The 25,992-nt window shown below is 41.5% G+C and overlaps 1 protein-coding gene across 3 annotated transcripts in view; it reads right to left on the bottom strand.

Moving 5' to 3' along the window:
- Positions 1-1,175: 1,175 nt before the first annotated feature.
- Positions 1,176-25,992, bottom strand: part of RGPD4 (RANBP2 like and GRIP domain containing 4) — a 53,762-nt gene continuing 28,945 nt past the window's right edge. Inside the window, exons 19-29 of one of the 3 annotated variants that reach the window (XM_082851923.1) lie at positions 24,350-24,444; positions 18,695-23,480; positions 15,583-15,753; positions 14,881-14,973; positions 14,401-14,579; positions 8,248-8,452; positions 7,561-7,662; positions 4,101-4,246; positions 2,937-3,210; positions 2,485-2,810; positions 1,176-2,113 (exon numbers count right to left, since the gene is read on the bottom strand). In XM_082851923.1, the coding sequence (XP_082708049.1) occupies positions 1,808-2,113; positions 2,485-2,810; positions 2,937-3,210; positions 4,101-4,246; positions 7,561-7,662; positions 8,248-8,452; positions 14,401-14,579; positions 14,881-14,973; positions 15,583-15,753; positions 18,695-23,480; positions 24,350-24,444 (6,683 nt within the window). In that variant the 3' untranslated portion in view covers positions 1,176-1,807. Of the gene's footprint in view, positions 2,114-2,484; positions 2,811-2,936; positions 3,211-4,100; positions 4,247-7,560; positions 7,663-8,247; positions 8,453-14,400; positions 14,580-14,880; positions 14,974-15,582; positions 15,754-18,694; positions 23,481-24,242; positions 24,628-25,992 lie in introns of those variants that run through there. The other 2 variants (XM_082851924.1, XM_082851925.1) reach the window with 2 other exon arrangements.

Below are 25,992 nucleotides of genomic sequence, written 5' to 3'. Positions count from 1 at the left end.
GGCCGCGGCCGCCGTCGTCTCCCTGGCAACGGCGCGCGGCCGGGCGGGGCGGGCGCAGCGGATTTGCGCCGTGACGCACGGCGCGCCGCGCCGCCGACGTCTCCCCGACAAAAGCGCGGCCGCTGGCGCAGGTCCGTGCTCGCGGGCCGTGGGGGCGCGTTGCGGGCCGGTGCGCGGGTCTCTCCTGTTTTCCTTTCCTTCCCGAGGGTCGCGCCGAGGGGCAGCCCGCGCGGGTCCGTCTCATAAGCGCTCGAACCCATCGGAAGCAGCTGTGAGACACTAATCTTGGAGAAGTCGGTTTCGGCCAAAGCATCCGTTACCAAGCTTGTGAGTCCACAGTTGTAATCTTTAGGGCGCCTCCGAGTGCCTCCCGCAGCCTGGAATCCCTCGGGAAGCGCCCGGAAACCCGCATGCATCCACCCACCCACTCCCCGCCCCCCGCATACACACACACGCAAACACCCCCACACTCGGAGGGTCGGGGCCGTCCGCCGCGTCCGGCCCACGGACCCCACATGACCCTTGCACTACGGGCGGTCAGCAGGTGCTGTCCCAGGACTGCCTGTTTCCAAACCCCAAACGGCGCGACAGCCCCACTGCCTCACTACCCGAAATGAGGCGGCTCCGCTGGAAAGAACCCCGGAGGGCAGAAGGCACCGCCGGCAGTGGTTGGAATACGCAAAACGTGCTCTCCCGGGGTGCTCTGTGGTGCCACACGAGTAAGCTGATGAGAACGTGCCCCCTTTTTCTGTCGAACTTTTGACACTAGCCATTTCCAAGTAAGTTTTCAGTGTATACCCAACTGGAAAACAGTCCTCTCCTTGGGAGCTCTGGAAATTAGGTGGCAGTTTAAGTTTACGGATCTTTATCTCCTTACTTTGGTTCCAGAATGAAAAAACAACTAGATGCACAAGTAATGAATATTTTAAATGTCATGGCTGTTAACAATTGTCACTTTATTTTTGCTACAAAATTCACCAGAAAAAGGTACTGCAACAATCTAGTATAAACCAAATCTTTAACCAAAGAACATGGTATAGATAGACCTTTTTAAAATACTCATACTTTATCACAATAACTGCAAGGAAAAATTCAAGTTCTATCAGAACCAAATGCAGTTTGAGGTAGTAGAAACAGATGACAGGTTTTTTAAAAAGTCTAAATACTCAACTTACTTAAAATGTAAAAATTAATTTAATACCTTGGGAAGAGCACAGGAAGCTACATAACATTTTAAGGAAAGAAGGTACTCTGTTAGCTATACAGGAGGTGCAAGAATTTATAGAAGAGCACTTTGGTTAAGTCTCTACCCTCTGGCTCTACCCACTCCCAAGTGAATCTTTATTCATAAATGAGCACACCAATAGTGAAAATTACCAAATATATTCCAAATCTGAAATAAAAACTATCCAAGTCATGGTCCCTTTATCCAAACAGTAAGTATATCCATGCAGGAAGTCTAATATCTTAGAAGAAACTAAAATTGCATATATCATATTCCTTCAATAGTTTGAGAAGGTCTATTGCTTTTAACAAGATTAGTATTACTCCATTTTAATACAAATATGTCAGGAGTACATAAACACAAGTACACCTGAAATACACCAGTGTTTAAACTTTTATTTCACACCATGCAAGGTCAATTATAACACATTAAAAAGTGACAACAGCTATAAGCTGCAATTTTATATTTATACATTGGAAATGTCCATTTTCAAAAGCTGAACATAATTACCATGTTGTCATAACAGCTAGGCTTCAATTCAACTGTTTATACAGGTAAAATCTACTATGAAAAACAATGATTTTATATCTGTCCACATTCTGTGATAACAATTCTTCGACTAACAGACCCTTCAGGAGAACCAAAGGATTCAATCTTTTTCACAGTATCCATGCCATCTTTAACAAACCCAAATACTACATGCTTAAAGTCCAAATGCTCTGCTTTTTTCAGTGTTATGAAAAATTGAGAATTATTGGTATCCTGGCCTCGATTGGCCATGGATAGTAAGCCAGGACTGGTATGTTTCACATCAAAATTTTCATCTTCAAATTTATCTCCATAAATGGACCGTCCTCCTGTTCCATCGTGTTTGGTGATATCTCCCCCCTGAAAAAAGATTTCAATTAACAGGAATCCCAAATAAAATGTTACAAATACATACAGAACTAACCACTAAAGGGTAGGTCCTCAACACCCAGCTTCTTTGAGAACGCAGTCTGAAAACTAAGAAACACCCACTTGTGAAAGAAGACAAACAATGAAAAGATCTTTTTCCCACCCTTGATTTCCAGCAGGTTCAAGGCATTAAAAATACGAACCGTTTTAGGCTGAAAGTTCTTGTGGGGACAGAAGCTGGGGCTGTGGAAATGCTAAAGAAGTCTAAAGAAAATCGTAAGTAAGGAGAAACACCCAAATTCCCCAAGTTGGTGTGCTGCACTTTTTCTAGACACCCATTGTGATGTACACTTAAGACTTACTTGGCAAACAAAATTTGGAATCACTCTGTGAAAAATGGAGTTCTTGAAACCAAAGCCCTTCTCTCCAGTGCACAGTGCTCTGAAGTTCTCAGCAGTTTGAGGAACAATGTTTGAAAATAATTCCATGGTTATACGTCCCAGAGGCTCATCATCTGCGCAAACATCAAAAAACACCACAGGATTTGTCTCCTTTGCTCTCGGTGATACCTGTTCTTCCTGGGGTTTCAATAAATTCTGTTGACATTCTTCAAATTTTTTCTTAAAACCATCAGCCATTTCTTTAGTTTTAAATCTCACTGCAAGCTGTTCCACTTTGGCTTCTCCATCTATTAAACAACAAACAACACAGTGACCTTTGTGTTATAATAACTGTTATAAATTGTTTTATGTATTTGTTATCAATTTTAGAAAAATCCCCAAACCAGAAAGTAGCATTTGAGTGTAGAGCTCACCAGCATAATCTGAGGCAGTCCAAACTAAAGCATTGTTGGAAACATTCAAGGGTTTCAGTTCCATTGTTTTGGTGATGACGTGGTTTGCACACACTTTGAGCACCTGGTCTCTTCTCATCAGGACCCGGTAGTAATTCTTCATCGTGTGCCAGAGGATCTTCATGTCTCCAACCCCACGCTCCTTCCACTGACTGGCCTCTCGATCCCACCTGTAAAGTTTGGCTCTCTCTTTAAATAAAATTTCTTCATCTTCTTCTCCAGATTTTACTTCTACCTGTGACAGGACATGAAATTATCTCTAAGATGCTGCTTATAAAATATTCCATAACAAATTCCAAGATCCAAATTCCTTAAGACACTGGCATGAACAGAATTTGAAAACAGTTAACATCCTAGGGTTACAAATACATCTGATTTGGATGAGGCAGGGAAAATCTGTCATTACACATTTTCCCCTTATGTAACATTCTTCCTCATTTTGGAAACTAAATACATTCTTTTACAAGAGAGGTTTCCAAAAAATGCTTGTTCTTAAATATTATCTACTGATTGAGGTTGAAACTGATAAAAGTAATTTGCCTAAAACAACATTCTTGTCCAGAAAAAGTACAATTTACTTTTTATTGAAAGGACTGTGGCAAATATGAGATTAGATGTTGGTTGGGTTTTTTTCTTTTGCCCCTAGAATTACGTTACTGAAAACAAACATGCAAAAATTAAGTTCTTCCCAAGGATTTCATATAGAATTTACCAAATAACATTTGTATGTAAATTTCTTTAAAAAGACTATTTGAGGGCTTCCCTGGTGGTGCAGTGGTTGAGAGTCCGCCTGCCGATGCAGGGGACACGGGTTCGTGCCCCGGCCCAGGAGGATCCCACATGCCGCAGAGCAGCTGGGCCCGTAAGCCGTGGCCGCTGAGCCTGCGTGTCCGGAGCCTGTGCTCCGCAACGGGAGAGGCCACAGCAGTGAGAGGCCCGCATACCGCCAAAAAAAAAAGACTATTTGAACTTAAAGGCTGAACTTCTAATAAAGAGCTTCCATTTGAAACGGTCAATGTTCTGAAAGAAATGCAAACAAGGCCAAGCCCTACAAATCAAGCCCATGTCAAGTTTTAAACTTAAAATGTGAAGTTATTAGTAAGGTTTTCACTCTTTAATATTTACCTCTGGTAATGACACTATTGGTTCAAAATGGATATCTTCATTATGAACCACCTCTTCATCACTACCATCTTCATCTTCGCCAACTTTACTGGTTGACTGTGCTCCGAACACAGCTGCTCCAGTGTTTGCCCACTGGAAATTTTTATCTGATGAATAAATTAGGATACTTAAACAGTGGTATCTATTTTAATAAGCTCTTAATCCCAGTTAGATTACTTTATGAATGAATCTAATTTCCAATGATGTAACATACTTCTAATAAAAATGTTTAAACTTGTACTATTCTGGCAGATTAAACTCATGTGGTGAGTACACAGGACTTTTAGTAACATTTATGTCTAGATACACAGATAGGGTCTAGGATCGTCTGAGCCTTAGGTCTTCATGATACTGAACTACAGAAGAACTTTCAGTAATGAAGCAGGTTCTTAATTAAAAGTACATACTTTGAAACTCTGAAAACCCAGCTCAGCGCCAAAGGTAGTTCATTTCATAAAACATTCTATCACATGAAAAATATAACTTTTGAACCTAAAAATGTTCTCAAAGAAGCCAAATCTGCTACTTCCATATTAGCCAAAGCAGACTAAACATGTTTATAACTTCTCTACCTCAACTTCCTCCTAAGGTAACTAGAGCTGGAGCTTAAACTTCTTGGCCAGGTGGCACTGCAGCCTTGGGAGAAGCTGACCCCCACTGTCTTCAAGCAATACTAGGCTTAACTTAGTTAAGGGGTGAAAAGGCTCCCCACTCCCACGCAGAGGAACAAAGACTTTTACTCCCCCTCACAGGGAGAAGGTGAAAACTAAAAGCTTCTTCATCCGCATCTCGAATGTGAGGACCCAGCCTGCTAATACATTCCCCACTATCTTAGAGGAAAGAAACCTCTCAACTCTTCATCACTTGCTGACAAAATCACTGCTCTCTAAACCTACATCTGATGCAAAAACTCAGGAGAAGGCAAAAATGTCACGCATCAGTTAAATACAGCACCCTGAAGAAAGAACAAAATTAGTGTCTAAAGCAGTAACTCCTAAGTGAGGTTTAATGGGGAGAAAAAAACAGGAAAAAAGAAAAAAGAAAAAAATTATTAAGAAGATACAGCAAAAGAATGCTCTGAAACAAGAAGAGCACAATCTCAGGTTGTGTGGGGGGCTTCCTGAGAACAGTAACCACAGATCTACATGATACACAGGCGTAGGGCTCAAAAATAACTGGCTCAGGAACTCCCAAGCAGAAAAAAATTTTAAATTACCCCAATACCCTGAGAGGTATGGCAGAAAGTCTCAAAATTCCTCTAGAAGCAATGGTTCTTAACACTGGGTGCATATTAAAATCACACCAACAGCTTCTGTAAAATACCAGTGCCTGGGCCGCAGGCCCAGAGAGCCCAACATAACTATCAGCTGTTTCTTTTTTCTTTAAAAAGCTCCCAAGAAATTCTAATATGAAGCCAAGAGTTGAAAACCACTGTTCTAAAGGGACAGGAGAAAGAACTTATACAGTAGGAGTATAAAGATGTGCACATCAGTAATATCAACTTAACAACAACTGTGTTCTAGATAATAGTACCTAGGAAGCTTCCACTCTGAGTCCGGGTTTAATGAAAACATTACAGAATCTCAAGGAAATAAGATAAAACGTCAAATCACGGACAAAGGGGAGCAGCAGATAAACATGTGTTCCTTGTGTTCTCTTAGTTTCCATATGAAATATTACACAAAAGACAGGGAGTGACTGACAGACCTGCCTGTGAAGAGGACTTTCAGGAGAAGACAGGAAAAAAAAGGAACAAAAGAAAACATGAAACAAAAATAAAATGAACGGATGAAGAAAAAGTAATCACCACAGAAATAACACATAACAGAAGAGGAGGAAAGGATTAAAAAAAAAAAGACTCCTCATAGCTTAAAACCAACCAAAACAAAAAGTTTAAGATCAAAAAGGTCCACACAATGCCAGAAATAAGTTTAAAAAACAAAAAAACATTCTGGTGAAACTGATTACTTTAAAAAAAAAAAATTAAATCCCACAAGCTCTTAATCAAAGAAGGCAAGATGAAATTCTAAAATATTAAAAAAACTTATAGTAGTGTGAAAATTCCCCATGAAAAGCTATGAAATTGATTCCAGGGGAATTTATTCTGTGCTTACTAGCACAATCTAAATTAAATAAAGCAGGCATTTAACACGCAAGAAAACCAATGATAATTTAAAGGAAAGTAATGACAAAATCTGAAGATAAATAAAAAACATAAACAAAAGAACTGATAAAACCAAAAGCAGCTTCTTTGAAAAGACAAAGCACAAATTCCTGTGAGATCTAAGAACAAAACAAGAAATGTAGTTTAAAAAAGAGCTTGGTAAATAATCTCATGGAAAAAGGAGTGAACATCAGCAAATAATACTCAGGGCGAGCCTCCCACGTGGCATGAGTCTTGCCTACCTCACACTTCATTGTACAGTACTGATGGAGTACTTTGAAAAAGGTATACCAAGTATCAAGCAACCTAACACATCAATTTTTATTTGGCTTTTTATTTGTGGATAATTATACCTACTATACACTGTTGTATCTGTTGACCTATGACCCTGTGACTTCAGGCTACTTATTAATAAAAATAAAGCAACCTGACATCAGTGAAGCTATGAATTCCAACATAACGTAGCATCTGAAGGTAATTTCTAAAAGTTTTATATGTGTTTCCATAAATGACAGGAACTGTTCTGGTTTTTTTATTTTGCTGATTGGCTAAACCCAGTGTTAGTGAAACAAGTAAAAATATGTGAGAGGGAATTCTGAATTAGATTATCATGTAAGTATGTATCTTCAACAAAATTTATTCGACAATTCAAGCATCTTGTTCAATTTAGGTGGTGCTATAATCAGATACATGTAAGCTACCTTAAGAATGAGAAAATATGCTAATTTTTTCAAGCTTCTGAAACAAGGAAAAGGATTATTTTCTACAAATGATACCCAAATGGACCAAAAATAGAAAAAGATCACTGGAAAAGGTGGGAAAGCTCACCAGTTATAAATGAGCACAACCCTTATATTAAAAAGCACAATCAAGGATATTGCAAAAATTAAAAACTGCAAAATCATCTCCTTAAAAATTACTGATGCACAAATCTTGAAATATTAGTAAATCAAAAGTATAACTAAAAGAACAATGTGCCAATCCCAAGGTTATTCCAAAACTGGAGTGATGGTTCTGCATTTCAGGATGGGGAAGACTAGCACCATGAGTTACAATGAATGACGAGAAAATTCTTATGGCTATATTAATAATAGCAAAAATAACAATAAAACAGAAGCCCTTCCTTTATTACAACACTAGACAGCTGGAGTGCAGGGCTGGGGAAACAAATGGCCAGGTGAGTGACAAAGGTCTTGCTCCCCCCAGGTGTGCATATTTCTGTAATACAATCATTAAAACCGCTCCTCCTGATCTTACCTTTGGACCCAAAAGCAAAATCCCCAGAATTACTGGAAGCCAAGTCTGCAAATGACAGCCCTGTGCTACTTCCAAATCCAAATGACACTGTTTTGCTTTCCACTGGCAAAAGGAAAAGAGCAATTTAATATTTCATTTAATACATGTTGAACATCAAAGCTTTACTCAGGACCCAAAGAGAATGGGGGTAGGACCTGCTGTACTACTGAGAGGTATGGGGTGGGATGGGGTGTGGAACATTTATAATCTGGTTATCTCTCTGAAGAAAACTTATAAAAGACATCCAAGTTCTGAGCTTCTTCATTGTTATTACGTTTTCAGGTACTATTCTCAATGCAGAATATACCAAGAGCATACCCAAAATAATTTTTTAAAAATGAGATGTAGATCTATACTAAATCAGATAGAGAGCTATACAGTTTCTGCTTTACACAATCTAATATAATCTAAAACATTCATTCAAAGGCAGGATTTCAGGAAATATCTAAAGATTTTTTGTATTCTCAATTGTAAAAAATAAGCTCATAAAAGCGAAATATTTCATGCCCCTTTATAAATCTCAAATTTTGTTTTAAGAAAGGGAGTTTCTGGATTTGCATTTAAAAGTCTATCGTCTCAAAATCACAGGTGTACCTTATGTAGTAATGCATGCCTAGAAGGTTTTTATAAACATGTATCAAATTGTACCTTGGCTTGTAGAATCTGCATCATTTTCCTTTCTAGTACATAAATCCACAGGTTTATCGACAGCTTCAGAAGAAATAGGTGGTGAACTAATACATTTGGTAGTAAACTCTGGTTCTTCAGATTTACACAAAAATGGTAGAGTCACTTTACTGCCATCCGTACACACACTGTCAGCCGTGCTAGTTATGCCCTCATTCTGGGATTTCTGCAAAGAGGAAGTAACAAATAACTATGACATTAAGTACTGATTGACAAAAAGGATCATATACCCTATTTTAAAAGAAACCGAGGACTTGGAGTTCTGGACAAAATGGAGTAAGCACACTTTTCTCTCTCCCACTCCACCTTTCATCCTACCTCTCCCAGCACCTACAGCTGAATTGGACTGAAACAGATAAAGCGACTAGAAGAAGCCTCTGAAAAGTGGATGAAAGCAGAAGGATTAAAAATCTCAAGACATGGGACTTCCCTGGTGGCGCAGTGGTTAAGAATCCACCTGCCAATGCAGGGGACACGGGTTCGAGCCCTGGTCTGGGAAGATCCCACGTGTCACGGAGCAACTAAGCCCATGCACCACAACTACTGAGCCTGTGCTCTGGAGCCTGTGAGACACAACTGCTGAGCCCACATGCCACAACTACTGAGCCCACATGCCACAACTACTGAAGCCCTAGCGCCTAGAGCCTGTGCTCTGCAACAAGAGAAGCCACCGCAATGAGAAGCCTGCGCACCACAAGGAAGAGTAGCCCCTGCTCACTGCAACTAGAGAAAGCCCGTGCGCAGCAATAAAGACCCAACACAGCCAAAAAAAAATATATATATATATATGTATGTATTTATATATGGCCCACTGGTGAGGAGCAATGGCTGAGATGTAGGTGGCAGCCAGGCCTGGTGATGAGACCACGGACAACTTGGCCTCCACGGGCCAGCCCGTCGGGGTCCCCACACCACAGCCGGAACCCAAGGAGGTGCTGGCCTGAGCCATGTGCCCCCGTGCACACTGCTGGGGCGTGGGGGCACCTCCAGGCCACATGGCCCATCATCCACAGCTGCCTGCCCCCAGCCAATGAGGGCAGTCCCTGCCTCCTGGACACAACCTCCTCCCAAACCCCTGCGGCAACCATGGGTTCTGGAAATGGACTAGGCTGAGCCGACGAGGTCGTGCCTGGGCCCCTTTCCTGACCTGCTCCCTACCTGCCTACAGCGGGTGTCACAACAAGAAAGTACTAAACCTGGAGGAAGAGGGTTTCTGGCCAGAACTGCTGGATGGTGGCAAGAGATTTGAGATTTTTCTCTGACTGTCCCCCAGTTTTACAGAAAAAGAAAGCCCCTCACTATGGTAGATGGTCCCCAGGTGTAAAGACTACTGGAGAGACAGGCAAAGTGACCATCTGAAATTCTGGCCTTACCAAATTCACTTTCAATCAAGACACCACAAACTTCCCCCTTCCTAAGAGCCATCTCATTAGAAGATGTATTTATAGTAAACTTCTGTTTTTTACTTAGGAAAAAAAGAGAAAGAAAAAAGAACAAAAAAGACTCTCAAGACCTGAGAGGTAATCTTGGTGAGAACCCTGCGGGAAATTTTTCCTGCCCCCACCCACTAACCCACATCCCAGGCAGGGTACCAGAGCTGTCCAAAACTGCAGCTGCCGACGGCACAGATGGAAAAGGGTCCAAGAAAAGTCAACTCTCCTTGGCCGAGGGTGGGGAATGTCATGAAATGATCCGTGTGCTGAATGATCAGAAAAACTTTGAAAAGCTCTTCTAACAATGTTCCAAAAAAGGACAAATACTCTTAAGACAAATGAAAAGATAGGTGTCAGGCAAAAAAATATAAAGCACAAAAGAAAATCAAATGGGACTTCACAACTTAAAAATACAATAACAGAAATAAAAATATTTACAGAATGCTCCATCCAACTGCAGCAGTATACATGTTCCTCTCAAGCACGCATGAACATTTATGAAGAAAGACCACATTCTAGGCCATAAAACAAACTTCAGCAAGTTCAAAAGAACAGAAACCATACAAAGTATATTCTCAGTCCATAGTGGAATTAAACTAGAAATCACTAACAGAAATATAGCTGAAAAAGAATCTCCAAATATCTGGAGATTAAACAACACATTTTTAATACACATGTCAAAGTCTCTGGACACATTAAAAATACTATGAACTAAATAGAAGTGAAACTACAGCTTACCAAAATTTGTGGAATGCCAACAAAAGCAAGGAAGGGGAACTTTGTAGCACTAAATGCATATATTAAAAAGAAGATCTAAAATCGATAAACTTTCACCTTAAAAAACTAGAGAAAAAAGACCAGTATAAATGGAAGGCACAAAGAACTAAAGAAATAATGAAAAGCAGAGCAGAAATCAATAAAACAGAGAAAAATTAACAAGATAAAAAATGGATTCTTTGAAAAGGTCAATAAAATTTGATAAACCTCTAGTCAAGCTCACCAAGAAAACAAAATAGATGACATAAATGACTAATATCAGAAATGAAACAGGAGCTATCAACACTGATCCATGGACATTAAACGGGTAATAAATTTCAATGAACTTCACACACTTCACAAACACTGTTATGCCCACAAATTTGATAATGTAGAGGAAATGGACCAACCAATTCCTCAAAAGACACAACCTACCAAAACTGACATAGGAAATAGATAATATGAATGGGCCTATATTTATTAAAGAAAATGTACCATCAATTAATGTCCTTCCAAAAAAAAATAATGATAGTAAGTACCAGGCCCAGATGGTTTCAGTAGTAAATTCTATCAAACATTTAAGAAAGAAATATTACCAATTCCTACACTGTGTTCCAGGAAGCAGAGGGAACACTCCCTAACAAACAAAGTATGTGAAGCAAAAACTGATAGGAGAAAAACAAACATGCTCAGCAACACTCCTCTCAATAATCAATAGAACGAGCAGAAAAAAATTAGCAAGGATAGACTGGACTTGTACAGCACAGTAGCAACTGATTCGATCTATTTAGAAACCTGTTTTCCCTGCAGAAACAATAACGAATGAACTGTGGTACGTCCTCACAAGGGAATACCACCCAGTGACAGAAAGAAACACACTAACGCTACACACAGTAACTGGGCCAAATCTCAAAGGCATTATGCTGTTGAGCATAATGAGTGAGTGTAAAAAGCTAGTATCAAAGGTTACACAAAGTATGATTCCATTCATGCTAGTCTGGGAAAGGCAAAAACGTAGAAACAGAAAACAGATCAGCAGTTACCAGAGGTTCCGAGCGGGGGAGGATCTGAACCGAAAGCGACAGTAGGAAGGAATTCTTTGGGCTGTTGGAACGGTTCTGTACACTGCCTGCCTGTGGTGGGGATTACAAGAATCCAGGCATGTGTAAGAACTCACAGAAAACACACACACAGGGAAAAGTGAATGTTCCTTATGTAAAATTTAAAAATTAATACAAATGAAAAAATCATTATTTCTTAATGACTGAAGCCCAAGAAAACAGTCCATTCTGTTCGTGTCAAATGATTTAGGCTAACACAGCAGTATTATTCATAATAGCCAAGAAGAAGAAACAACCCAAATGACCATCAACAGATGAACGGGTAAACAAAATGTGGTATGTTCATACACTGAAATATTATTCGGCCATAAAAAGGAACGAAATACAGATAAATGCTACAATGTGGATATACCTCAAAAACTTACTAAGGAAAAGAAGACAGACACAAAGGACCACACATTATTATTTGTTTATATGAAATGTCAGAATAGGCAAATCTACAAAGTACATCATTGGTTATTCCAGGCCTAGAGAAGACGGGTGGAAATGGGGAAGGGTGGTGACTGCTAGAGGTTAACAGGGCTTCTTTTTGGGATGATGAAAATGTTCTAAAACTGACTGTGGTAAATATACGAAAACCAACTGAGTTGTACATTTTAAAATGGGTGAATCATATCACAATTAACGTTACCCAAAAAATGTAGGCTAGATTACTTGGGAGAGGGGAGTGCGTAATCCAGCGCCTAATACATTCGCCACCTAAGAGTCCATGAATGAACAACTCTTGTAGACAAATCAAATACCGTATCCCCAATGCCGAGCACAGTGCCAGCTCACACTAAGCACTTACACATACAGTACACTTAGGTGTTTTATGCAAGGGATGCCTATCTGAAGATCTCGCATAGTCCAAGATGAATCTGAGTGGAAAACAGGAAGGGTGCATCCTAAGAGGATGTATATCTACACCCATTACACGGCACATTTCAGCTTTAATGGTTGTTAGTTCTCTGTTTCGTCTCTGTGTATTAAAGGGTGCTCTCCAAAATTACAATTCATCTTGGCAATTTTTTTTCAACCCTTATAATGATTTATCACGTTTAATTTCTGTACCAAAGGTATTTCTGAACAGCTCTTAGGACCGCTATTTAATGAACATTATGAGAGTGTTACAGGATATTTTACAAAAAGATTTTAAGTTATAACAATGATAACACAATAGTCACTCAAATAAGCCATTTCAACGCCTATAAACAGCACAGTTCACAAAAAACTGACAGAAGGTACCAAGTCCTGTGTGCACCACAGGTGGGAAAAGAATAAACAATGTACAATTCAGTCGGTGCATCAGCATAGAGATTATTTTTCAGTGTTCTAAGTTTTGAAAAACATAAATTTTAAATAAATAATTAATTTTAAGTTTTGCACACAAAAGAGTGAGGCCAAATTTAAAATGCATTGTTTCAATTTGCATAACCCAACTTTATATTATGACTGTCCTGTATTTGCTGAATGAAAGACTGGATGCTAAAGCCTCCAGCAGGGAATTCCCTGGTGGTGCAGTGGTTAAGAATCTGCCTGCCAATGCAGGGGACAAGGGTTCGAGCCCTGGTCCGGGAAGATCCCACATGCTGCGGAGCAACTAAGCCCGTGCACCACAACTACGGAGCCTGCGCGCCCAGAGCCCAGGCTCCACAATGAGAAGCCACCGCAATGAGAAGCCCGCGCACCGCAATGAAGAGTAGCCCCCGCTCGCTGAAACTAGAGAAAGCCCGTGCGCAGCAATGAAGACCAAACGCAGCCAAAAAAATTTTTTTAATAAATATTTAAATAAATAAAGCCTCCAGCAGCAGCAATTAGAGAAGATGATTAAGAAATATTGCATATTGTGTACTTCCACTGAGTCCAGGGAAACTGCTGAGGGATTTAAAATATACTTCAGATTTAGTATAGCAAGGCCGCTGATGGAAAAACTTCAGATAGGGCTTCCACAAATCTACTTGGTTATAAAAAGGGAAGTAATGTCTTTACATTAGCTGATGGCCACTAGCTATACGTGCACCGATGAATAAGCTGAAGCCTGTGGAACAGGCGGCATATGCTAGGTGGACAGCTAAAAAAGCAGGCCACCTAAGACTCCTCAGAGTCAGACAGACAGTAAAGGGTAGTAAGTCTCCTACAGACTCAGGCCACGTGTTGGGCCACGTTTCTCTCTACCCACGTATCCTTTAAATAAAACACTGCATTCGTAACTAACTCCAGGACTCTGGAGTTTTTAACCATCTTTCCAACAATTTTTAAAAAACAGTATTTCTTGAGAGGCAAGGAACCATTCTGAATATGTCAAAATTAAGACTGTAAACAATTACAAGACCGGGACCTTGTCTTCTAGTTTCTGTGGAATACAAATTAAGACACCAAGGTGTTGATAGCTACTAAAATGACTACACCTGAGCTAAGAAAGTAACCAAATCACAAAGTTACTGGCAAAGCAAGGTATACAGGTCAGGGGAACTAAGTTTCAAATGCTGCTATTTCCTATCCACCCTGCCCACTTCACAATCAGTTACCTTGCACAGAAAATGAACTATTTAACACCGTTCTTTGCAGGGCGTAGACCTTCTTAGGGACATCTGCACCGCCATGCTGCTGCCCTGACTCCCCAAGCCCAGCACACGCACCGGTTGCAGGGGTGCCTCCGGTCCTCCGGGCAGAACACGAGTCCTCCTCCTCTGGCCAGAGTTGCCTGAGGTGTCCGACCGCTTGCCAGACACACCCCATTATTACCACGTGGTGAGGACCCTCTAGCTTATCGCGTCAACAGAGGCAACTGGGCCAGAAGGAGCACACAGAGACGGTCTTACTTGAGCTTCCTGAACTTTGTGAAGCTCCGATTGAAAGTCTTCCCCACTTCCATTGTCCTCATCAGTGTCACTGCAGACTCCACAAAAAAATGTAGGTGGAAGCTTTAACGTATCTGCTTTTGCCTTTTCTTCAACTGTTGGTTTCTTTTCCCAAACAATAATACATTCTTTCTCATTATCTGAAAATCCCATACAACACAAGGAAAAGCAAGTTAAGACGAAAGTAGATGAAGTCCAACTACTCCACAAACAATGGCCCTCAGTGTCATCTACAGATTATAGACCCAAATAACAAGACCCTGGATGCTGATGGAGAACCACCACCACCGGGAGCACAATGTTTTTCACTTCACGTTATTTTTAAATATTTAAAGTCACCAAGGCAAAACTGGTAATTACAGAGGTGACCAGATTGCAAGATTCCTTTTAAACAGAAAATTTTTAAAAAACATTGTAACTAGTAATTTTACTGTTACATACCTGTTAGATTTTCTTCTAACGGTCTACGATTTTCTGAGTCATCCAAATACAGTTTTCCATTAAGCTTCTTGACAGCTGTGTCGAAATCTTCATCTTAAAGTATAATTTGATTAAATAAAAGAACTTCCAGTAAATTTCAGGAGATTTTCCAGCCAGGAATCTAGGAAAATTATCTCCAACTTCACACTTTCCCTTACTCCCCACATCCAAATAGCAACCAACTTTGCCTATTCCACACCCCGAACGCCTTGTCTGAGCTGCTCTGGCATTCTGGCTCCCCCTCCCATCTCCACTTCCCACAACCCAGTCCTCCACACCACTGCCCAACTGTCCTGCTGAGATTATTCTGAGCACGTAACTCCCCTGCTTGAAAACTTGGACAGGGCCCACAGAGCTTTCCCCAATAAGACCCTGTCTCTGCCTCACAGTTCCCCCACCCCTCTGAGACCCCAGGGAAATGAGATTTGCTTTCAGTCCCCTCAAAATGCCTGCCCTGTTCACGGCAGCCACCCAGGGAATGCTAATAAATGAATGCAGCTCTTTCAGTCGTGACGTCCACTGACTGCTCCCACATACATTGAGGCTCCATACCGGCCTGCAGGGCAGCAGGGGTGGGCTCCAGGAAGCAGGCTGAAAGCAATTCATCACCCCACTCACTACGAGGACCGTGAGCAGAACGCTTTAAAGCAACAGGAGGCTCACCGTCCCCTTCCTCTTCGCTGGCGTAGTCTGGCCTGTTCTTGTAACAGAAGAAAGTGGGAGGAAGCTGAAGTTTGCTTGCAAGAGCTTTTTGCTCAGGGGTCGGGGTCAGCTCATACACAATGAGAACATCGTCATCTGAGGGAAGATCTTCGGGCTTTTTCTTCTCTTCCACTGTAAGACAAATCAAAAAAACTGATAAAGACACGGCGTTAAGTAATTAATTAATGTCAATATTCTAACTGAAAATAAAAATCATGGAACTTAATCAGCATGCTGATAAAAACACACATACTTTGATTTGGACACAGCTCATAATAACCATGAATTAGAATTAGAAGCCCGAGGTAATGTTCTATCAAAAACCCTTAGAGGACACAGAATCTACTTAATAACCAAAAAAAAAAAAAATCCTGCTTTTACTTACTGATCATTGAAAAAACTACTATTAACAGCTATAAATTAAAAAGGTATTTAAAAAGTGCAGCCACAATCATACTTGGAATACTAAATGGTTTAGCAAAATATCCATACATTTGCAATAACTGAAACATTAAAGAAGTCATAAGCAAAGATTAGTATAAATACAAAACTAAAGCAAAGCCAACTCGATGAGACCCTACAAGGAAAGTTAACAATTGCCAAGGATGGCGGGTGATTAGAATTACATCCAATTTTCTGTATTTCCAAGCATGATAATAGATAAAATTAAATTAAACCCGTTATCCTCTGGGTAAATAATCCTGTAGGAACCTAAGACAATTTCTATTAGCTGAAAGACCAAAAACAACAAAAAGGCAAAAGATGGAGAGAAAAGGAACTCTTCGTACAATATGTTCTGGTCTATAAAGAAGGATTTCTGGCTAAAGGAACTGATAAGAGTAAACAAACCATGAAGCATGCTCTGTACCAACTGGCACTGTCAATATAGCCGCCTGACCACACTTGGCTATGAAGCACCTGCAGTGCAAGCAGTCCAAAGTGAGATGTGCTGCAGGTGTAAAAATACACACTGGGTTTTGAAGATTGATAAAAACAAAAAACAAACCAAAAAAACCCCACCAAAAACAAGGGGGAAAATATCTCATTATTAATTTTTTATACTGATTAGAAGTTGAAATCGTATTTTGGACATAATGCGTTAAGCTGAAGAGAATAATAAAATAAATTTCATCTGTTTCTCTTTTTAGTTTTAAATGTGACTACTAGAAGCTTTTTGATTACACACAGGTTGCATTTTATTTCTACTGGATGATGCTGATCCAGAGAACAGCCCTTTTGCAATACTGAACTTGACTTTCACCCTCCTTTGTCACAAAAACATAGCATTAATTCCTAGCCAAGGACCACAAAAAGACACTGTGAGATAGAGATTCTTGTTTATCAGACAGCCTCAAGTCTTCATCTCTACAGTCCTTTGAAACCATGACATTCTCAGACTTGAAACAGAACAGGACTCTTTGTCCTGCAGCAGTATTTTGGTAAATTTGCTCTCAGACCAAGGACTCTTCACCTAGGGCCCACAGAGTCTGTGTACAAGTATGTACCCTTTATAGAAAAAAGTCCACACTATTCACATAATTTTTCAAAGAATGAATCCGTAAGAATAAAGGCTAAGAGCTGCTGTAGCCAGTAGTATGACTGGTGCACTTTAAAACTGAGGGTCCCAGAACTCACAGGTTGTCATGTGGTCATTGTAGTTGTTTGACAACTTGTAACACAGCTGTGTTGCTCAAGATACATTATTAAACCCTAACAGTGAGTTTTCCTCTCCACAACCTGCTCCTGACCGTCTCTAATAGAGCCAGCTGCCAAGTACTCCATTACAGCACCAACGCTTTCTCCCACAAGTGGTCTGTACTACACCGGGAACACACCAGGATATAATGGTAGCTCTTATACGTGGGGCCTACTTTCAGACACAGCATCTTCCATGTCCAAAAAGAAAGCGCTAAAAGAAACACTCGGTTCCCTGTGGTACACACGCTGCTGCCATCACGTTTGGACACTGGCAGACGATAAAGGTTAGGTAACATACAGGTCTTCATTAATCACAGTTGAAAACAGCATCTGATGTGCAAAACAGAGAAAGGGAAAGACCACACGGATCTACCTCAAAACAACGTTGTAGTGAAGCAATTATACCCCAATAAAGATGTTAAAAAAAACACAAAACAACGCTGTACAACATGTGAGAAAACATGACATCCAAGTACACGAGAGCAGCATTAAGGGGTCACGCCAGCATTCTGTCACATGCATGCTGCAGTGTTAAGCCCTTAACTGCACACAGCCAGTTACTCTGCTGAGGACCAGCAGCTGCTGAAAGACCGATGTCCTCTCACACTGCCAGTGCCAGCTCTGTACCTTTATTCTCAGGCTGGGAGGAAGGAGTGCTGCTCCAAAATGCCATTGGATTAGATTTAAAAAGGCTAAAATTAAATCCTAGAAAATAAAGAGTATTTCATTTTTGAATATATGGAGAATCAAAATGAATATAATTTTAAAATATAAAAGCCAGAGTCCATCCATTTACACCAATGTGGCCGTCTCACGTACCCATTTATCCCGAGGGCTTCATTCTTTGCTCATTTAACAAGTGGTGGCAAGACTGCCTTACATAAAATGTGAACATCTCAGTACCATGCTCTCTGAGTGACAAGAACATAAGGATAATAACCTGAAGAACGAACCTGCTCATGATTCATGCTCAAGGCCCTAAGCTGGACCCAGTCCTGAGCTGAGTCCTTGTGCTCTGCTCGGACAGGTGCATCTCCCAGGAACCAACATCTCCTAAACAACTTACACACAAGCTCTCTGCTGCTGTTTGAACATTTGAACACTCACCAGTAAACTGCTTTAGGGAGGAAAAAATTCTGCACAAGTATTTTTTGGCTGTTCACAGAGCACTGTGTTTATGAGCCGACTTATTAGCCTGCTATAAAGAGTCCACACCAAGATAAACATTAAAAAAAAAAAAATGACGGAGGAAGAGAGGGAGAGAGGGAGGGCGAGAGAGAAAAAAAGAAAGAAAGAAAAAGGAAGGAAGGAAGGGAGGGAGGGTGGAAGGAAGGAAAGAGACAAATTCTGCTTAATCTAAAGGCTACGTGCTTACCCTTTTCTGGTGTTTTAAACGTGTGACTGGTTGAGGACTGCTGCTTTGGAAAAGCAGGAGAGGGGTTTTTGACTTTGCTGTCGGAAGACGGTGTGAGATCAGAGCTCTGCGACTCTTGGTGACCACCAGGCTCCGCTCTTTTTTCAGATCCACTCTGGGCTGCTGAACTGGCCTCACTACTGTTATTTTTCAAAGGTGCATTAAAACTAAATCCAAACAAAGACCCGGTAGCTGAACTGTTGCCAAATGCAAATGGTTTTGACTTTTCACTGCTAAAAATGCTTTTAACAGACTCAGAACCAAATACAAACTTTGGAGGTGAAACCACTGCTTTTGTTGTTGTTTCAGGTGTGCCAGACACCCCGCCAACTTCTGAGGTTGCACCTGCCGCATCATCACCCTGTGCCGAATCCGTCCGTTCTCTGGTGGTTTCCTCTAGCACAGCTACGGCGACTTTGCCGCATGGTGACTCTCTGGGAGTAGTCGAACGAGAAACATGAGGTGTTATCAAAAAATCTTTTTCTTGGGCTAGTTTTGCTTCATCAAATATTTTCTTAAACGAGTCTGCAACATCCTGTAGTTTAAAACGGACAGCTAAATGCTCTACTTTTCTTTCTCCGTCTGCAAAATCACATGCGGTCCACACCCACACTCTTTCTGTCCCTTTCATATTTTGCAAAGTCATGTCTGGAGTTATTCTGTGGTTGGCACAAAGCTTTAATACCTGGTCCCTTCTCATCACTATGCGAACTTGCTTATTATCATAATTCTGTAAAATCTTTATGTCGCCAATGCCTCTTTCTTTCCACTGCCCAGCATCTTTATCATACCTATAGAGTTTGGCTCTGTGACTAAAAACAACTTGTTCATTTTCCTCACCACTGGACACCTCGACTAGATCAGGCAAAGGGACGACAGGTTCGAAGTGCTGTCCATCTCTCTCCTCCTCCTGAGTGACATCAGAGTCTTCATCCGTGCCCACTGAGGCCCCACTCTGATTTAACTTGGCAGGAGACTTAGACGGGCTCAAAGCAGATTTAAAACTGAAGTTAAACCCGGTGGTTGACTCACCGAAGCGGAAGAGATTTTTCCTCACGGGGCTGCTGGCCAGCGGGGAGGCGTGCACTGAGCTGCTACTCACGCTGTCGTCCAGAGCGTCTTCCCTTAGGTCATAGCTGTCCCACTCGAGGGTGGGCCCGGCGGCCTCAGGACTTGGCATGCCACTCACGGCCGCAGCACTGGCAGCTCCTGCTCCTGAGCTCTTACTCTCTTCATCAGTGACTTTTGCTTGATCGTTTGTCAAAAACGTCTTGAAATCTTTTAATCCGCTCTTCATCTCTTCCGCCCTCTGGATTAGCTTGGCAGCTCTGCCAGTATCCACAAGCTTATGGGGAGTCTGCAGTGGAATATCTAACAGAAGTCGCTGGCATTCCTCAAATTTCTGTTTGAATTCTTCAGCCAGCTCGGGTGTTTTGAATTTTGCTGCCAGCTGCTCTAGTTTGGCATCGCCATCAGAAAAATCACTAGCCAACCACATCCAGGCCCTGTCCGACCCGGAGAGGGGCTTCAGGTGCATGGTGGTGGTGATCCAGTGGTTGGCACACACCTTCAGCACCTGCTCTCTCCGCATCAGCATTCTCAGTTTACCGTTAACTTCATTTTTGAGAATTTTTAAGTTCCCCAAACCCCTTTCTTTCCACTGACTTATCTCAGCATCAAACCTAAACAATTTTACCCGCTGTGAGTAAAGAACTTTCTCATCTTCTTCTCCTGTGACAAGCTCCACTTTCTCAGGCATCTGGACGACTGGTTCAAAATGGATATCGTCACTGTCCTCAGTCTTATAGGCGTCATCATCTTTCTCAAGGTCAGCACAAGTGTCGGCTTTATCAGCCATTTTACTACTTTGTGAGGAGAATAACTTCTCTCCAGCACCCGAAAAGCCCTTGAAATTGGGGTCTTTTTTGCCAAACTGAAACCCTTCTCCTGAATTTGATTTTGCAAGATCTGCAAAGGTAAAAGTGCTGCCAGTTTGACCAAGAACCACAGCACTCCCGTCTTTCTGACCGCCAGCATCCTGAGCCTGACATCCAGCGTCATCTCCAAAGGGCTTTTCACTCTTCCTCCCCTGACTTCCCGGCTCCTGCATGCCAAATTTAAACCCGTCAGCAGACACAGGGACAGAAAAACTAAATCCTTCTTTTGTTGACTTAGAGTCTGTATTAGAAGAACTCTGAAATGTAAATGAAGGTGTATTTTCTTGATCCACACGCCCAAATTTAAATCCTTGTTCTGCACTGCCAAACTTAAAGGCTTTTTCTGAAAAGCTACTTTTAAATCCTGTTCCCACCTGACTTCCAGAAGAGTCATTTGCCTTAGTTGTTGAGCCCAAAGTGAAAGCTGAAGGTTCTTCTGCAACAGGTTTATGGGCTGGTTTAGAGACATCACAAGCCACACATTTTAAGGAAGAACTCTCATTTCGCACAAAGCAAACGCTGCAATCCCACTGTCCTTCCTTCTTGGTGAATATCCCTTCTAGACCACTCTTTGGAGCCTTGCTTGTCTCTGAGGTGCCAAACTTGAAAGAGGCAGGTGCTGGGACAGCAGAAGCAGGTAAACTCTGTTTTCTTGGATTCTGACAAGCCACACATTTTGTAGAACTTCCTTCATTTCGTACCAAACAAACGCTGCAATCCCACTGTCCTTCCTTCTTGGTGAACATCCCTTCAAGTCCACTGTTTGGAGCCTTGCTTGTCTCTGAAGACGCAGGTGCTGGAGCAGCAGAAGTGGGTGGATTCTGACAAGCCACACACGCTGCTGCACTTGCCTCATTTCGCACTAAGCACAGACTGCAATCCCACTGTCCTTCCTTCTTGGCGAAAACTCCTTCAAATCCACTCTTTGGAGCCTTGCTTGTCTCTGAAGCACCAAACTTAAAAGAGGCAGGTGCTGGGACAGCAGAAGCAGGAAAACTCTGTTTTCTTGGATTCTGACAAGCCATACATTTTGCAGAACTTCCTTCATTTTGTACTAAGCAAACACTGCAATCCCACTGTCCTTCCTTTATTGAAAAAACAGATCTGAAATCACTGCTGGCAGATTTAGGAAGATCTCCCTGGCCAAATTTAAAGGAAGGCTGCTGAACAAATGAAGATCCACTTTTGTTAGCAGACTTTGTATTCTGACATGCAATGCATCTAGATACAGTGGGTTCATTTCTTACTAAACAAATACTACAATCCCAGTGACCTTCTTTCTTTGGAGTAATCAATGCAAATCTATCTGGAGTATTTTCTGAGCCAGATTTAGGAGTGGAAACAGTTTCAACTAATGATGAGCTAAGGAGCTCTTTACTGCTTGGGTTTAGATTTTGGCAGGATACACATTTCTCAGCAGCTGCGGCATTCTTTAATGAGCAGCTGTTACAATGCCACCAAGACCCTTCTTTCTTTGCAACCTGAAATTCAAAGTTCATGTTTCCGGCAGCAGATTTGCCAATATCCTTGTCATGACCCGTGGGTTCTTTTATAGTTCTCGTAGACTGACTGGAAGTTGTGGCTCTGTTTGCTCCTGAGGCTTTTAACATGCTCTGGGCCTCTTCAAACTTGCACTTAAAAAGTGCTGCCTCCTCGGGTGTCTTGAATCTAATAGCAAGCTGTTCCGGTTTGGGCGACTCATCTGCATAGTCCAGAGCGTACCACACAAAGGACCTGTCCGAGCCGGCGTTGGGCGCCAGGGCCATGTCTGGGCTGATGTAGTGATTCGCACAGATTTTCAACACTTGCTCACGTCTCATCAGTAGGCGGATTTTACCGGAGGTTTTGTGCCTTAGTATCTTTACGTTACCAATTCCACGCTCCTTCCATTCTCTTGATCCCGCATCAAAACGATACAACTTGGCACGATTGCAGAAGAACTCTTCCTCGTCCTCCTCACCAGTTCTCACTTCAATCTTATCGGGAAGAGGCACCACCGGCTCAAAGTGAGGGCCGTCGTCGTCCTCGTCCCCGTGCGCACTACCCCCATCAGTATCATGACTCTTGTTGGCTGGCTCTGCAGCAGGCGTTCCAAACACTGATTTCCCTGGACCGTGGAAAGTAAACATATCATCACTCCGTCGAAAACCAGAATTCTTTTGCTGATTTGGGCCCATGTTTTCAGTAAATGAAATTCCAGGCACATTTTTGCTTCCAAAATTGAATGTATTTCGAGGTCCAATGGTCTGAGCAGCTTTTGTTCCACCGTAGCTATCTCCTTGCAATGGTTTGTCTGAAGTCAGGAGACCTAAAAGGCTTTCACTATTAGTGTAAGTCGTAGAAGGGGGCTGTGCCACAACCTGTGGTGAGGAAAATGTGAAGTCGCCATCATTTGATTTGAAATTTGAATTAAATTTAAAAGGAGTTGGCTGTGATGTACGCACAGGTGCTGCCAAAGATGGCCCCATGCCTTCACCTGGCACAGGCTGGACAAAATTGGTTTTTCCAAATTCCATACCCTTAGATTCTGCAGATCTTGAAGCATGAGCTGCAACTGGAGGTTTTGTAAAATAACCTGGTTCTGGTAAAGGTGGATTTGTGCTTGTCTGTTGAACATTGTAATTAAAGTAATCATCACCCCTAGGTGATAGAATTCCTGTTGCAGGAGACTCAAAACGCAATGGGGGACCATACATCTCTTGAGAGAACATACAAGCAGACGAACTCTGCACTGGTGGTGTGTGCATCTGCTGTGAGTAGGCGTAGATATGCTGCTGAGGTGGAAGCCTATTCATGCCATAAACTGGTCCCTAGGAAAAAAAAATAAAGAGCACATTTTTGTAGGTTGTCTATAAAACTATAGCTTAACTAGATACAACCCAATTCTCATAAACCTCAAGCATGAGTACAGGGTAAATACATCACTAGGGCATACAGTGCATCCTTAAGAGAAGACACTTCTGCATTACTGCAAAGATACTTACAGCTCTAGTCCTCCTTGGAATATAATGAAAATTGCCTTAACTAATGACAGCACCTTAAAAACCTAATTCTCCTACAACAGATTCATAGAATAAATACCTTCCTCACTCCTAAACAAGGTATCCAATGATGTTAACAATGATGATGATGACAATGAGGACTAACGTTTGTTAACGTGCCAACTGGGCACAGTTCTAAGCACTGTACATATATTATCTCATCTTAATATCCTCGAACACCCTATGAATTAAGGCATTATTATCCCCATTTTACATATGAGGCAACTAATGCATAGAGAAGTTAAGAACTGAAGAGCCAGGGCCTAGAGGCACCCAAGCCCGGTGTCTCTGCCCGGCTCTGCTGGATGCCGGTCTCCGTGGACACTTGGTCACAGCGCCCCAGGCCTGCAACTTACACACAGCACTCCAGTGAGGACATCACAGTCCTGCTTCTGTCACGACCGAAAGACGAACGACCCACCACCATCCCAATTTAAAAATATTCTAGATGTTCACATTTATTGTAACATAGAAATTAACTGAGAAACATACTTCTATATCTGAGAGAAATTTAAAATATCTGTTATCTGGTGGGACATTTAAGTTTTAATGCTGAACTACTTCTTGAATTTCTCTGTAGGAAGCCTGGACAGTTAAAAAGGAGATACTTATAAATGTATAAATTATTCCTTTGTTACCTTTGTGGGAGTAACATTAGCTGCTGGTCTGAGTAGATACTGGGAATTATATGCTGGTGACTGACTATAATACATTGAATGGCCAGTAGTTGCAACTAAAAAAAAAAAAAAAGAAAAGAAAAAAAAAGAAAGAAAACACTGTTAAAAAAAGTCTATGCTGCAGTTAGGACTATCTAGGCAAGAACTATAAATACAAAAGCAGTAGAAATCAAAGAGAGATTTAACTACACAGATTTTTTTTTAATTTCTATACATCAAAATACATCATCATAAAGATTACCAAATGACAAACTAGGAATGACCGCTAGGTGTGACACAGGAGTGAGAGCAGCAGCAGGGTGTCAGCAAGAGCAGAGTCCCCACAACAAGCACCACAAGGAGCCAAGACGAGCGGTGGGGCCGCACCCTGAGAAAGAGGGGCACGACGGGGAGGCACAGTCGTGCCGCGTCAGAAACACGGGGGATACACTAGTCACAGGAAGGACTTAAGGAACCAAAACGCACGTCATGGCCTCAGGGCCACATTTTTGAAGTGAGCCTTGAAAATCTGCAGAATGACATGGCTGCATTTTTTAAACTCAAGCTGAGAACGTTCAGGTCAAAAATCACCTAACAAATCCACGCAAAGGATCTCACAAGTAACACAAAATGCGTTCCCTGGCTTAATAAAAAGGGCACAGCATGACTGACACTCATGCTGGTGTCCAAACCATCTGCTCCATCTGTTTTGTGTGTGTGTTATCAGGAAACCAGCAACTAGAAGACACTCATGTTGATGGTAAAAACAACCAACAATCATTTACTTGATCTGTTTTAAGAAAGTTTTAACAGAAAACAAAACAACTTAAAGATCATTTATACCTTTACACAGAAGAGGAAGCAGAAATTGTGACCCAAGAGGTGCTGGGCAGCTGACTGTGGAAAGCCCTAAAGACCAGTAAAGGCGAGCCAGGCTGTCTGTCCTCTATGCAGTTACCAGAGAAACAGAGCCACTGCAGAGGCCCAAGCCTGAGCGTGGAAAACTAACGGGCTGCCTGACGATGGCTACCATGACATATTCTGGGGAGAAAACAGGCAAAGAACACAGAACAAGATGATGGATATAAGCCAAGAATCATAAAGTCTGAAACTTAACTGGTGACTTTATCAGGGATAGTGAAAAAAAGTACTAAAAACATCCTACAGAAAAAAGGCACCCAATGAACAGATAACTCATGAAATATAAAGGATTATAAAGTGTTGAGCATGCCTAGTACTAAAAAAACAAAAACTTAAAAGCTGGTATTATTTTTGTTTTTAAAAATAGGCAAGGTTTTTATAAACTGGTAATAGCAAACACCTGGCAAGAGTGCAAAGAGATAGGCACTACCAGATACTGGTGGTAAGAGTGTAAAACCGGCACAGCTTCTCAGGAAAGCAATTTCCCAACACAAGAAATTTTACAAAACCCTAAAATCCTAGGACTGTGTTCACAGCATTATTTACAATAGCAACAACTGGAAATTTAAAAATAAGGGAATAAAATCTGCAGAGCTTCCACATGATGGATACCTTGTATTCCTTAACAGTACTGTCAAAAAAAACGTTGAGTAGAAAACTGCTCAGAACTTAAATATTTAAAAACAGGCTACTCGTCTCCATAC

This window comes from Leucopleurus acutus (genome assembly GCF_964270905.1).
Source record: "Leucopleurus acutus genome assembly, chromosome: 12".
Taxonomy (NCBI): Eukaryota; Metazoa; Chordata; class Mammalia; order Artiodactyla; family Delphinidae; genus Leucopleurus; species Leucopleurus acutus.
Note: the sequence above shows the minus strand (reverse complement) of the source record. Positions and strands in the feature narration are given on the sequence as shown.